The sequence below is a fragment of the Mus caroli genome, chromosome 8, assembly GCF_900094665.2.
Source record: "Mus caroli chromosome 8, CAROLI_EIJ_v1.1, whole genome shotgun sequence".
NCBI lineage: Eukaryota > Metazoa > Chordata > Mammalia > Rodentia > Muridae > Mus > Mus caroli.
The window spans coordinates 36,957,245-36,972,552 of NC_034577.1; the positions used below are offsets into that span (position 1 = coordinate 36,957,245).

Here is a 15,308-nt window from a genome sequence, read left to right on the forward strand (position 1 = left end):
AGATCATTATCGCTGTGTCCCCCTTTCTAACACTCACTTTACCATTTTAACAAGAATGCAAAAAAAAAAAAAAAAAAAAATCCTTTCTCACTCAAGTGAGTTTCATGGTCACTTGGGCAGAGAGAGCCCCCTTCCCCCTAAGCTGAGGAGTGTGAAATTCAGACAAGGAATTAAGGATGTTAAAGAAAAGCCTTTGTTCACGCTACTTCGGAATAATACACAGGCTAATATCATGTTAGATTTACCTTGTTGTGATTGGAGAGAAGACAGTACCTAATTCTGATTTTGTTGTCATTTGTCTCCTGACCACCTTTGCTTATTTTTTCATGCAATGAGGACAGTTTAAAGAACAGTACTGAATTTTCCATTTTCAGTAGCCCTGACCTTCATAACTCACCCCAGCCACATTCAATTCTGTGAGACTAGCACCCAGATTTTGTTCAACAAAATGAGGAAAACCTTATTTTTTTTTTTCAAGAAAAAACATCTACTCAAACTGACTGTTGCTGATATAATACCAGTTAGTTAAGCAGTTTCGGGAAACTTAGTTTTCTCCAAATCCAGGAGTTTTGACAATCCCTTCTAACAATGTGGTCAGTTGTCTTTCCACGTGTGTGCTTCGGGGTCCTGAGGCCTGCTGCAGTAACCAGCTGACCCTAGGCATTAACTGCAGCACTTGGAAAATCGAATCAGAAGGATCAGGAGTTCCGGACCAGCCTCAGCAGCATTGTAAACTCAAGGCCAGCCTGGGATATATGAGACCTGCCTCAAATTCAAGACCACAGGAGACCTGCCTCAAAACAAATAAGCAAACAAACAAAGTATAAGCAAAATAAATGTGGCAAGAATAGATGAGCACCCACTGACTTCAAAGGCAACTGTCATGGCTGTTCTTGGTTGTCAACTTGACTACATCTCAAATTAACTGATCCATACCTTCTGCTGGAAGCCTACATAAGGGCCTGGAGGAAGGCAGCTTTTGCCCTTTGTCTGCTCTCACCTTGCTAGCAAGTCCATTCCTTTACTGGCATTAGTGCCTATTTCTTTAGAATTCCAGCATACACTCAAGACGAGGTGGAATGTTCAGCCTCCTGGACTGAACAACTACCGGATTCTTAAGCCTTCCATTCATAGGCAGCCATTGTTGGAGTACGTGGACCAAACCCTGAAAGTCAGACAAATAAATCCCCTTTTCACTTATAGAGGGATTCATTCTATAAGTTTTGTTACTCTAGAGCAGCAGTTCTCAACCTGTTAGGGGTTGGAGGTAAGGGGTTAAATGACCCTTTCACAGGGGTCATCTAAGATCATCAGAAAACACAGATATTCAGAATGGCTAAGATCAAAAATGCAGGTGACAGCAGATGCTGGTGAGGATGTGGAGAAAGAGGAGCACTCCTCCATTACTGGTGGGACTGCAAGCTGCTACAACCACTCTGGAAATCAATTATGTGGTTCCTCAGAAAATTAGAAATAGTTCTACCTGAAGATACAGCTATACCAATCCTGGGCATATACCCAAAAGATGGCCCAACATATAACAAGGACACATGCTACACTATGTTTATAGCAGCCTTATTTATAGTAGCCAGGAGCTGGAAAGAACCCAGATGTCTCTCAAAAACGGATACAGAAAATGTGGTACATTTACACAGTGGAGTACTACTCAGCTATTAAAAAACAATGACTTCGTGACATTCACAGGCAAATGGATGGAACTAGAAAATAGCATCCTGAGTGAGGTAACTCAGTCACAAAAGAACACACATGGTATGTACTCACTGACAAGTGTATATTAGTCCCAAAGCTTAGAATACCCACAATACAATTCATAGACCACATGAAGCTCAAGAAGAAAGACCAAAGTGTGGATGCTTCAATCCTACATAGAAAGGGGAACAAAATAATCTCCGGAAGTAGAGGGAGGGACCTTTGAGGGAGAGAAGAGGGAGAGTTTCAAAAGGGAAGCAGGATCAGGTATGGGGAGGGATAGAAGAGACGTAGAGGGCCACGAAATTGAATAGAAATGTCCACTGGACAGAGCTGGCGGACCCCAATGTAAGAGGTAGGGGAAGGGCTAAAGAAGCTGAAAGGTAAGTGGACCTCTGAATTCAAGACCAGACTTGTCTATACAGCATGTTCCAGACCAGCCACAGCTAGACAGTGAGAACTTGTTCCAAAAAGCAAGCGACTTTGGAGGCCACAAGAGGGCAGCGGTTCCCTTGAACTGGAGTAACAGGCAGTGGTCCGCAGCCTAACTTGAATTACTGTGAACTTAACTCTGGTCCTTTGCAAGAGCCTTAAGCACTGATCGATCTTTCTTGTCCCTACTTCTAAGGAACAGGACAAACTTAGAGAAAACGAGACAGCTAGAAGCCCGTCCTTCCTTTCAGAGCATGGTGCTGCCTGTACACCTGAAATTTTCAGCACTATGGAATCTGAGGCAGAAGGAGTGCCACAAGTTTAAATTCAGCCTTCTAGATATAGCAAAAGGCTAGTGACGCACGCCTTTAATCCCAGCACTTGGGAGGCAGAGGCAGGCGGATTTCTGATCTACAAAGTGAGTTCCAGGAGAGCCAGGGCTATACAGAGAAACCCTGTCTCGTTGAAACTCACACACACACACACACACACATACACACACAAAAGGCTGTCTCAAAAACCAAAAAGCGGGCGAGTCAAAATCTCACACATGTTTTTTTGTCCCAAGGCTTAGAAGAAGAGATTGGGTATATATTTTAAAAGAAAATCCTCTCCAGACTAAAGAAATAGAAAAAAAAAAAAATGAAGGTGGTTTATCTGAGAAAGGGTGAGGAATTCAGTTTAGGGAGAAGGTACAGAGAATCTCTCGAGATAGGAGAGCCACGTGCTAGATGCCTAGTGCTGAATCTGATCGGGAAGATCAGGAGAGCCAGGTAGGAGGATTTGCTGGTTGTCGTGGCAACTGCTTTAAAAAAATAAAATTAGATTTAAAACCCTCCCTCCTTTGCTTAGCAAGGGTTGGCGGGTTGGCGTAGGACATAATCCCTGTCAGAGACAGGACTGTAAGATTAGGGAACTAGAGAGATTTTCCTCTTCACTGGACCCAGACCAAGAGTGGCTGGGATTGTTCCCGCCCCCCCCCACACCCCCCCCCCCACTCCTGGGACAAAGTCCTTAGGCAGGCGGTTATCTCAGCGCAAAGCAGTGACCCTTCCCTGAAGCAAACATTCTGGACAACCAAGTGAGTCATTCTTCTCTCTTGAAAAAGCATTAGCAGTTAAAGATATGAGGCTGAGGCTAAGAGGAAAACAAGGCAGATCTTGCAAAGTAATTTCATGGTCTGCATTCCTATAAATGATCACCACACACAGGGCACAACATCTTAAAAGTACCTTTCTCTTTTGTTTTATAGTTTTTAAATTTACTTTTAATTACCTTAAGGAATTAAAAAAAAAATACATTTTGCTTTAGTTGGCCCCCTTCCTCTCCCTCCATCTCCCTGGCGGACTCCTCCATTAAACCTTTCCATCTCTGCTGTTCCATTTTCCTCTTTCACACCCCATCCCAATGTATGCGCGCTCTCTCTCTCTGTCTCTCTCTCTCTGTCTCTCTGTCTCTCTCTCTCTCTCTCTCCATGTGTGTGTGTGTGTGTCTGTCTGTCTGTCTTTTATAAATCAGGCTGGTCTCGAACTCAACCCACAGACATCCTCCTGCCTCTGCTGTCCCCCTCCCACCATGCTAGGTCTAAAGGCATGCACTGCTACACACAGCTTTTTACTATTATTATTATTATATAAAATTCCAGGATGAATGGATGAATTAGTAGTGATTTATCTGTTTTCAGAATCTCTGTGATCCAAGCTGGCTGGGAACTCTCCTCTTATCCTGGGTCCACTTCAAATTTGCAGCAATCCTCCTGCCTTAGCCTTTCCAATTCAGGGAATATCAGCAATGTGCTATCCAATCTGTCTGGGACTGAGATCACACCCAAGGTCAGTGTTTTACAGAAGAATTTTCAGACAATTGTTTAGAAATGTAAATTAACCTACCTAGGAGGTGAGGCCAGGAAACAGATTCAAAAGTATCTGAAGCCGCTTCTGCTGTTTCCAGACCAATCCGGATCAATCCAGTAATGAAGGTCGAAATGGCTGGCTTATCTGCCGCTGTGAGAGACCCGAACTGACCTTCGTACTGAAGTCTCTGGTCTCCACTGGCTGTGGCTTCCCCTGAAGGAAATCCTTAAGATTTTTGGAAAGGAAGGTGAGTTTTCCCGCTTTGCATCATCATTTCCGTAATCATATTTTTTGTTTGTTTTTTTTTTCCAACTACTAAGTTTTTTAAACATTTAATTTGTGTGCGCTTGTGTGGGGGTGGGGGTTGCGGGGAGACCTGGCTTGGTGGTCAGGCTTGAGGAAGTCATCGGTTTGGTTCTCTCCATCCAACCCGGAGGGCCTGAGGATCGGATTCAGCCTTCGGGCTTGGCAGAAGCGGCCTTCACACACCATCAAGGCGGCCCAACTTTTTATTTAAAAAATAAATTAGTTGATTTATGTATGGGAGCGTTGTTCTGCAAGCATACCTGGTGCCCTCGGAGGCTAGAGGAGGGTGTTGGGTCCACCTAGAACTGCAGCCACAGATGGCTGAGTCGACTTGAGGGGACACTGGACTTGAACCTCCACAGGTAGCCCAGACTGGGGACGTTTCTGGGCCACCATTTAAAAACTTAAGCTTTTTAATGAGACAGGGTCTCACTTTGGACTGCTGTTAGCTTTTGAACTCACAGCCTTAGCTTCCCAAGTGCTGGAGTTACAAGCCGGTTGTGAACTATCCTGCCTGATCAAATTCAACAACTTGATTTTGGTATCCTTGGAAGCTTGATGGATGGTTGATTGATGGATGGTAGTGGTCCATAGATGAGAGACTTGGGAGGTGGGCAGTAAAAGAATAAAAGAACACCTGAGAAAGGCAAGACAAAAGGTAAATGATACATTCGGGAAAGCAAGCCCAGGGAGGTGGGAATTTCGTGGGGTTTTTTTGGTTTTGGTTTTGGTTTTTTTTGAGACATGGTTTCTCTGTGCATCCCTGACTGTCCTCAACCCTCGGTGTAGATCAGGCTGACCTCAAACTCAGCAAAGGTCTGCCTGGCTCTGCCTCTCTGCCGCCTCCTTAATGCTAGGACTAAAGGCACACACAATCTGGCCTGAATTTCTTGGTTTTGTTTTTTATTAAAAACTAGTATTTGACCTGTCCTTTTGATTTGCTTTAACCTTTTGCTGACTGACAGAAGTCTTCCCCTCCAAAACAAAAACAAACAAACAATCAAAAAAAAAAAAACCCAAGAAAAAGACAAACAAATGACAACAAAAATACTGTTTTTAAGGATGGATATGGGGGGCTGGAGAGATGGCTCAGCAGTTAAGAGCACTGACTACTCTTCTGGAGGTCCTGAGTTCAAATCCCAGCAACCACATGTTGGCTCACAACCATCTGTAATGAAATCGAATGCCCTCTTCTGGTGTGTCTGAAAACAGCTACAGTGTACTTACATATAATAAATAAATAAATCTTTTAAAAAAAAAAAAGATGGATATGGGGGGCACACCTAATCCAAGTACTGGGGAGACAGGCAGGAAGATATCTGAGTTCCAAGCCATCTTGGCCTACATAGCAAGTTCAAGGACCTAGGGAAACCCTCTCTCAAAAAAAACGATATAAAGATGGTATATATATGTGTGTGTATATATATATGATGGGGTCTCAAGTAGCAGCCATGGCTCTCTTGCAGAGATCTGCCTGCTCCTGCTTCCCTTGTTCTAGTATTAAAGAAAGAGACATCTCATGTCTTTATTATTGTTGAAATATTTGAGTATCTAATATGCCGTATACAGAGATCTAAGGAACTTGATTCCTTGTGAAGAATGACCCACAGGTAACCCTTCTTTGGAATGTGGAATCAGATACCCCAAAACTAATGCTTAGTGGGAAGAATATCAGACTGAGTGATAGCTTCAGTTCTCAGTCTAAGTCCTGAGACATAACAGATCTGAAAATTCTGGCTCATACCTTTAATCCCAGCACTCAGGAGCCAATGGCAGGTGGATCTCTGTTAGTTTCCGACCAGTCTGGTCTACAAAGTAAGTTCTAGGACAGTTTGGAACCAAAAAGAAAAATAAAAGGAGTGGGAGGCCATATGAAGTGAAAGACAGAAGGCTGAGACCCTAAGTTAGTCTGGGGTGCTGTCAGCTAATAGGATCTTAAAAGCCCAGAGGAAAGTCAGAACCTGCTAGGTGGCAGAAGGAACCTAGTGAACCTGAGTGTCTAAGTCTCTGAGGCGGGCTGACTAGCTCAAAAAAGCCAGACCAGGGAAACTCTCCAGGAGCCTAGAGGCCTAAACAGATTGTGACTAAGAAGAAATGCTTTTGCAATTTCTGTGGCTACTCATTGCCATAGTTTTTGTTTCTCCAGCCCGGGTTTTAATATACTCACAGGGCTGACCTTGAACACTGTACTATACTGGATGGTGTCAAACTGTTAGCAATCCTCCTGCCTCCACCTTCCATGCTGACAGTACAAGCACAACCTCCTACTTCTCCATAGAGGCTGCTGTTAAGTAGATAAATAAATAGAAAAATGGATAAAAAAACTGAATAGGCTCTTTTTCATTTAAAGGCAAAATAATAATAAAAAGTACTTAGTAGCCGGGCAGTGGTGGTACACACCTTTAATCCCAGCACTTGGGAGGCAGAGGTAGGCGAATTTCTGAGTTCGAGGCGAGCCTGGTCTACATAGTGGGTTCCAGAACAGCCAGGGCTACACAGAGAAACCCTGTCTAGGAAAACCGGAAAAAAAAAAAAAAAAGTACTTAGTGATAGAATTTCTTATCCAGCCAGTGGGTAGTCACCCAAAAGTTTAACCCCTTCCTTATACATTGGTTGGAATGCATGTTTGTATGGCACTTGAGGCTAGGAGTCTTAAAGTGTTACTAAAATCATAAATGAAGGGCCAGAAGTCCCTTTTGAGAGAATATACTCTTCAGGGCCGAAACTCCCAATGATTAATGACAGGATTATATGTGGCCCAGGGTGGATTCAACGCCTGATTCTCTTGCCTCAGTTTCCCAAACACTGGGACTACAGGCCTTAGTCACGTGTTTTCTTTTTTAGACTAGGTGTATGGTTCCCCTGTTTTGCAAAGTTTTTCCACTTACAACTTGTCAAAAAACTTGTTTCCTGGTATATGCTTGGCACTCTGTCTTTAGTAATACATGGTTTGGGTTGTCTGCTTGAAAGCTGACCTCACACGGGTAATAAATTGGGAAAGTGGGAGAATACTATAAGAGTACTTCCCGGTCATTGTTTCTTTTCCTGTAATCTTGTCAGCTGATTTTATTTTTATTTTCTGGCCTGCTTGCATTAATTTCTATTCACTTACTTATAGGTACTAGGGTTTAAGTCCAGGGCTTCAGGCATGCTAGGCAAATATTCTACCAACCTCCCTGGTAGAATACCTTGCTTTCTTTCTTCTGCCTCTTTGATAGAAACCTCACATAGGTAGACCTTGGACTCATCCTGTGACCCAGGTAAGCCTCAATTTATGCCGTGGTCCGGCCCCTTAAATAGCTTAAATCCTGTGCTCCTAGGCCAGGCTGTTCTGTCATTTGAATCCTTATTTTTCTCTATGCCTGGTTGTGACATAGGATACATTTGTCATTTGGAAAAGGCCTCTCAAGTTCACAGCCCTCCAAACTAACATTTCAAATTCCTACCACACCAGTCCCAAATTCACAGGGATGTCCCACCAATCCAGCTTCAATTCTTTAAAAGGTTAAAATAAAATAAAATAAAATAAAACAAAAAACAAAATACCCATTACTCAGGTATGATGGTTTAGGCTGGTAATTCCATCACTTGGGAAGCGGAAGGATGGCCAAGAGTTTGAGCTGAGGCACAGCCAGATTCGGGCAAACCTGGGTTAACAGAGTAAGACTCAAAACCAACGTATAAGTAAAAATGCTACTAACAAGTTGTATCTCACACACACACACACACACACAAAAAATCAAGTAAAATAATATTGGGAATGCTGGTGCATACCTGTAATCCAGGCACGCAGACAATGAGGGTAGACTGATCAGTAAGGAATTCAAGGGTAGTCTTCACTGTGTAGGCAAGAAGTCAGAGACCAACCTAAACTAAATCACTAGCATCTGATACAACTTCCCACCCAAGTGTATTACAGAAATATATTTTCTTTAAGTAACCATTGTGTCTCCATGTAAGGCACTAATATTTGTCTAAGAGTTTTTTCATGTTATCACTAAGACTATTAAGTCATACACATGTATACTGGTTTTTTGTTGTTGTTGTTGTTTTACTATTTAAAGAATAATTTACTTGTTGCGATAATCAAACAAAAGCTGTTTTCTGTCTGTTTGTTTGTTTGTTTGTTTGTTTGGCTTTTTGAGCCATGCTGACTTCAGCATGGCTCTATAGCCCATGCTGACTTCAGATTCAAGGAAATCCTCCTGGTTCAGGCTTCCTGACTGTTGAGGTAATGAATGGGCCTAGGTCACCATGCCAGCACAATGTAATAGTTAAGAAACAGAAAACTATTTTTCTTTTCTTTTGAGGTGATGAAGATTGAGACCAGGGCCCTCACACCTGCTAACCAAGCACCTTATGACTGAGCTGAATTCCCATCCCTGGTATATCCTTAAGTAAATAAACCTTTTTTGGTTTTTCGAGACAGGGTTTCTCTGTGTAGCCCTGGCTATCATGGAACTCAGGCTGTAGACCAGGCTGGCCTCGAACTCAGAAATTCACCTGCCTTAGGTGCTTTTCAAAACACCAATAAAAACATAAAATCTTCCACTTTAAGATTTGTGTAGCTGAATGTGGCGGTAAGCATATTTTAATCCTAGCACTCAGGATGCAGAGTTGCATAGTGAGATCCTATCTAAAAACAAAATTAGATATCTAAGTATAATATTTTTAAAAAGAAATCTATGTATATTTTTTAGTTGTTCGAAACAGGGTTGCCCTCAAACTCGTAGATATTTGCCTACCTCTGCTTCCAGGGTGCTGGGATACCAAGTATGTATACCATGTCACTTTGCGATATTTATTTTGCTCTTTGCAGGTATGTGGCTTAGGGAGGGGGTAGCCATGATGCAGGAATGTGGCTTAGGGGGAGGGTAGCCATGATGCAGATATATGTACCTAAGTGTAGGCACCCAAGGAAGTCAGAAATTTTAGATGCCCCAAAGCTGGAGTTAGTACTGGCTTTTGTGAACTCCAGATCTCTATAAGAGCAGTACACATTCTTAACCTCTAAGTCATCTTTCTTGACCAACGATATAGTCTTTAAAAATATATGTAACCAAAATATTATACTTAAATATTGTAAGAAATATATTGTGTCTTAAACATTAATTCAAAAAGTAAAAGGATGGCTAGGTGTGGTTGTTGGGTCCCACCTATAATCCCATCTCCAGAGGGACTGAAGGAAGAGAGGAAGGAAGAGAGGTTAGTACACTGTAGTATTCACATTTTGCCTTCTGTTGACTTGTAGAGAACTGTGCTCTTCTGCTGGTTCTTACAGTTAATCTTTAAAGCTATTGCTGAGCTATCAGAAGGCTTAAACTTGTCTGGCCAGGGATACTGCCGTGACTCTGTCTCCATCCTCACTCAGCCCAGGACTACTGAAAAGCTAGTTGGATTCTACTGCACTATAGCTCCTGAGGGTACCAAGTGGGCCTGCTTCAGATCACAATGATGCATCTGTTTATATCCTGTTCATCGGCAGGAAAGAAGTCGGAAACAAGCAGTCTAGTGTTCATCTGGTGCCACTGACCAGAATGTCCCAAGCACCCAAACCCCAGTTACCTGGCAATACAAAGGATCCATACTGTGGGACACACCCAGAGTCATCGCAGCTCTTCAGTGATGATGACCAAGTCATAGTTTCCAGCAAATGTTTCCAGTCTCCAGAGCACAAGCAGCATGGGGCATACAGTATCCAAGAAGCTGCTGAGTATTACAGGGTAAGCTTTAAGAAAAATCTGCAGGAGTCTGAGTGACTTCTGGATGACTGATTGATTGATTGATGACACAGATGTAGTGGTTCTCCAGAAACGATCCCTGGGTGTTGATTTAAGAAATACCACAAGCCGGGTGGTGGTGGCACAGATCTTTAATCCCAGCACTCTGGAGGCAGGGGCAGGCGAATCTCCAAGTTTGAGGCCATCCTGGTCTACAGATCAAGTTCTGGGACTGCCAGGGTTGGTTTCACAGAGAAACTCAGTTTTGGGTGAGCTGGGATAGGGAATCCTCCTATTCTCACACAACAAGCTAACCTGCAACCCTGTGATCTGTTTGTCTGTAGAAGTTATTCCAGGAAACCCTGGTTACATTGAGGGAGAAGCTTGAAGCAGCTACGAGCTTACTGGCGGAAGAGCGAGAGAGAATGGTGACGATTCAGGTGATGGTTTATCCTGATGCCGGGGAGGGGGACCTGCCATTAAGATTACTTGATGAATTCTGGATGTCTAGTAGTGGAAATGATAACATAGCTATTGCCATAACACAAACCAGAATAAATATCCAATAAGAGATATTCAAGGGTTAATAACTGGTTTTATTAAATGGTGCGTAATAAGTAAAAAATATGAAAAAAGAGAGAGAGCAAATCAAGAGAAAGTATTTTCAAGGGAAAGAAGCTAAATACTTTCAAGATTTGTTTTTATCCTTATCCTATTTAAAGATATGTTTTAAGGTTTATTTACAAATAGGTGTGAGCACATACACTTGATGCCAACGGAGAATAGGAGTAAGATTTAGATCCGCTAGAGCTGGAGTGGTGGGCTTTGTGAGCCACTTGATATTGGTGACGAGATGCCTGGTCCTCTGCAAGGGCAGCACGTGCTCTTTTAAGCACTGAACCAGCTCTCTATCCCAGAAAGTTTTATTTCTTGATAAGGAACTCTTCAAAAAAAAACGAAAAGAAAGAAATTTCATTTTAAAGTTGACCCAAGAGACGATTTTGCAGAAATGCAGATATAAATATCTTGTAGCATATTAGAAATAAATCTTCCTATTTTATTTTTTAGTTTAATTTTTTTGTTTTGTTTTTTTCATATGATTTAAACAAAAAATTAGCAGTGACACATGCCTGTAGCTCCCAAAGTTGGGAAGGAAGGCAAAGTTTGAACTTACATAATGATTTCCAGCATAGCCTGAGGTAAACTGGCAGGACATGTCTCAAGAGGACAGCTGTAACAAAAAGAAAAAATAAATAAATAAAACACATGCACACAAACTAGAGGACCTTGGGCAGAGATGATGTGCATCAGTTGGTAGAGTGCTTGCTAGCATGCATTGAAAGCCCAATGTTTGGTCCCCAGCAAAACCAGGCATGGTAGGAATATTTGTAATCCCATTGCTAGAGACGGGTAGGCAGGAGGGTCAGAAAGATGTTCACCGTCATCCTCAGTTACAAGCAAGTTCAAGGCCAGACTTTATCCCACAAAGAACCAAACAAAATGTTTTTGCTTAGGGCTTTGCTCATGGAAGAGAAAGCTCCCAGTGTTTTCAGCCATAGGTCATAGGTTCCTTAGCTTGTTTGGTTTTGAACACCAGGCTTTCAAGTAACTCACACGGGTTTCAAACACACCACTCCCCTGCCTCAGCCTCAGCTGCCCTAAGACATCATACCGGGGCTGCTACGTCAGCTTTATAAAGTCAGTGAGCATACCTTCATCCGCAAAGTTGAGTTTACGATTTTGTTGATATCTTGGTAACTCTTCCCTGGATTCCCTCTGTCCTTCAGAGTTAGGGCTTTTCTTTCTTCCCTCGGGTTTCATGTCCCTTTGTGGTTAAACAGAGGGGCACAACTGTTGTCAGTTTATCCTGTTTAACCTGAAATCTGTACCCTGCGAATCCGAGGAAGGAAGAAGAGCAGAGGTTTAAAGAGATGATCGAGGCCGAGTATAAGATGCGATTCCAGTTACTGACTGAAGAGGAGGAACTGGCAGCCTACAAAGTTGACCTGAACTTAAATGGACCTAATCCGGACCAGCTGATGAAGTGTGGCACTGAGCTCATGCAGAAGTCCCAAGAAATGCTACAGGTAAGAAGCTATTCTGGATGGAGAGTAGCTAAGCAGTGTACCCACCCCCAAATAAATTATCCAGTGGCACAGGCCAGTAGGGGACACCTTTCATCCCAACACTTGAGAGGCAGAGGCAGGTGAATCTCTCTGAGTTAGAGGCCAACCTTGGCTACTGAGTGAGTTCCAGGACAGTCAGGGCTACACAGAGAAACCCTGTCTGGAAAAAAAACACAAATCCAAAAAAAGTTTATCCAGTGACAACTATGTGTGTAGCGTGTACAAGTGTATTTACATGCAGTTCTTTCATAAGATACTGTTCGAACACTCATATAAATAGAGAAGCAAGGAAGGAAAGACGTCCACACATTTAATTTTATATATTCATTATCTCATATTACAGAGTTAATATACCTGCAACCATGGAAAGACACATGGCTAAGACAGCATAAATATTGTTTCCATGCAGAGCCACATTGAGAGAATTAACCTCAGAAGATTCCCAGGGATTTTATTAATGGTCTAGTAGTTACTAGCTTTTGGGTAGCCTTGGGCCCGTGTGGCTCAGTGTCTAACCTAGTTTCTTTAGCTGTGAAATGGAAACAACAATGGCCTCTGGTTCATAACATTGCTGTGAGGCTTGACTGAGATCATCTACAGAGGGCCCCTAGACAGTGCCTGGTACATTTTCAGCAGTCTACAAATAGCAGGCACCGTTATTACAGTTGGGATCTTTAATAGCAACGGGAGATTAAATGTAAACTATAGCCTTCTATAAGAGGCTTGCAGAATTGGCTGCAGCTGTACTAAGGCGTGCTACTCATCATGAGGGCTAGCTGGCATGACTGTGCGTCAGTGAGGAACTCTCCAACACAGAAATGATTTCCCAAATGAGAAGAAAAAAATAAAACCTCTAGTATTGGGGTTTTTTTTTCCTAATTGATGCAACCATAATCAGGTAGAATACATTTAGAAAGACAAAAAGGAAACCAGTTATCAACGGCCTCATTATTTAAGCATATTGATTAAAGTATCAATTTTTAAATTTGTTTTTAAGTAGCCAGCCAGGCATGCTGGTACATGCCTGTAATCCTAGCACCCTGAAGGCAGAAGCAGGTTAATCTATGAATTCAAGGCCAGTCTGTACTACATAAAGAGTTACAGAACAGCCAGGGCTATGCAAAGAGATGCTGTCTTTTAAAAAAACAAAACAAAACAAAACCAAAAAAAAAGTGGTTTTGAGATAGTCTCACTATTTAGCTCCAGTTGGCCTCAAGCTTGCTTTGTAGACAGGTTGGCCTTGAACTGACAAAGATGCCTGCCTGCCTCTGTCCCCTAGGGCTGGAATTAAAGGGATACCACGCCCTAAGTGATAATTTTAATTCATGATGAAACATTCAAGTTCGGAACAAAATGTCACACCAGAAAGTGTGTGGTGTGTTTTGGGTGTCATGTTTGTTAATCTGAGTAAAGAGATTTCATGGACAAATGCCTACCTAACTTTGCTATATTAAACAGTAAACGTAAAATTGTATTTCTTTGTTTATTTAGAAAGGAAATCTCCCTTTGTAGTCACTGCTAGCCTGAACTCATGATCTTCCTGCATCTTTTCTCCACATCTCAAATTCGACCACCTGGCCTCAGGTTTCTATTAAAAGGCATTCTGCTCCACAGAGAAGCAGGGCGTTACCTGATTATGTCTTTTCCTAAGACATTCAGCAATTCAGGTTTCCTGGCCAAGGTTCAATTAGTAAATAAAAGGACATAGTGATGTCTTTAATCCCAGCACTTGGGAGGCAGAGGCAGGTGGATTTCTGAGTTCGAGGCCAGCCTGGTCTACTGAGTGAGTTCCAGGACAGCCAGGGCTACACAGAGAAACCCTGTCTCGAAAAAACAAAAAACAAAAAACAATAAACAAAACAAAACAAAAACCCATCAGTTGTTAAGAGTACTGTCTACTCTTCTAGAGGACCTGGGTTCAATTCCTAGCACCCACAACATAGCTGACAACAGTCTGACTCCAACTCCAGGGTATTTGACACCCTCACAGACATACATGTAGGCAAAACACCAGTGCACATAAAAAAAAAAAAAAAAAAAAAAGGTACAGAGTTCATGAGGAGATGCGTCTGCAGAGACTTAGACACCTGGGGAGAGAGAACATGGAAAAACTGAAGGCGAGTGAAGTCCGGCTTAGTGAGCACCTGCGCAGCCTCCAGATGATGATCACGGACCTCGAGAAGAACTGTGGGGAATCGGCCGTTGCACTGCTCCAGGTAAGCCTGGGAAAAGCCATTCCTCAACAGCATTTGAGGACTGCAGAGTGAAGAGACTCATTAAGGGTCCCTTCCTGAATGCCGGGTCCAGTGATCTTCAACCCAGTGTGAAAGCTAAGCAGCCATTGTCCCCCTGCTAAAAGCACTATGAATACTGTCGGTGGTCTGTAAATCAGTACAGACGTAGGGGAAGCATTGAGCTTCCTCAATGCCCACTTTGGGCATATGTCTGAAGAAAACTAATGTGCCAAAGAAACTTTTACAGTAGTAGGAACAGGTAAAGATATGTGATTCATATAATTCATATATAAGATATTGTTTATTCATGAAAAAGACAAAATTAGAATTAAATTTTATGTAATATATATTAAATAATATGTAATTATATATGGCATATAATATATTATAATTTAGATGATATTTGGGATCCTTATGTTAATTGTTGGCATAATAAGTCAAGCATAGAAAGAAAAGTAGAAGATTTGAATTCCTACGTAGAACTTAAATTGATTAACAAAGACTGGGGAAAACTGGAAAGGGTGATGGCAGGGGAGGTTGACTGGTCCATACTGAATTAGAGGTCAAAGCATAGAGAGATGACTGATCAATGACAGGTATAATAAGCCTTGGAGTTTTTCTATACATGGGCATAACAACCTGAAAATGATAATATACTGTATTTCTTCTTATTCAAAATGAGTGCTTTAATGCTAGGGGATTTCTATGAGTTCAAGCCATTCTGATCTACATAGTCAGTTTCAGTCCAGCAAAGCTACATATAGTAAGACCTTGTCTCAAAAAATAAGAGACAGTTCTGATATGTTTTGATCATGTTGAAGGCCCTCAAACTCTTACCAGATCCACCCCTCCTTCCCACCCAGCTTGCTTGCTATCTCTCTCTCCCTCTCCCTCTCCCTCTCCCTCTCCCTCTCCGTCTCCCTCTCC

The 15,308-nt window shown here is 42.2% G+C and overlaps 1 protein-coding gene across 3 annotated transcripts in view; it reads left to right on the plus strand.

The window, feature by feature from the left end:
* The first annotated feature begins 4,170 nt into the window (after positions 1-4,170).
* The window catches only part of Triml2 (tripartite motif family like 2), a 16,639-nt gene continuing 5,501 nt past the window's right edge, over positions 4,171-15,308 (plus strand). Inside the window, exons 1-6 of one of the 3 annotated variants that reach the window (XM_021170892.1) lie at positions 4,177-4,242; positions 9,059-9,074; positions 9,787-10,024; positions 10,366-10,461; positions 11,929-12,108; positions 14,223-14,363. In XM_021170892.1, the coding sequence (XP_021026551.1) occupies positions 9,839-10,024; positions 10,366-10,461; positions 11,929-12,108; positions 14,223-14,363 (603 nt within the window). In that variant the 5' untranslated portion in view covers positions 4,177-4,242; positions 9,059-9,074; positions 9,787-9,838. Of the gene's footprint in view, positions 4,243-9,058; positions 9,075-9,786; positions 10,025-10,365; positions 10,462-11,928; positions 12,109-14,222; positions 14,364-15,308 lie in introns of all 3 variants that reach the window. The other 2 variants (XM_021170893.1, XM_021170894.1) reach the window with 2 other exon arrangements.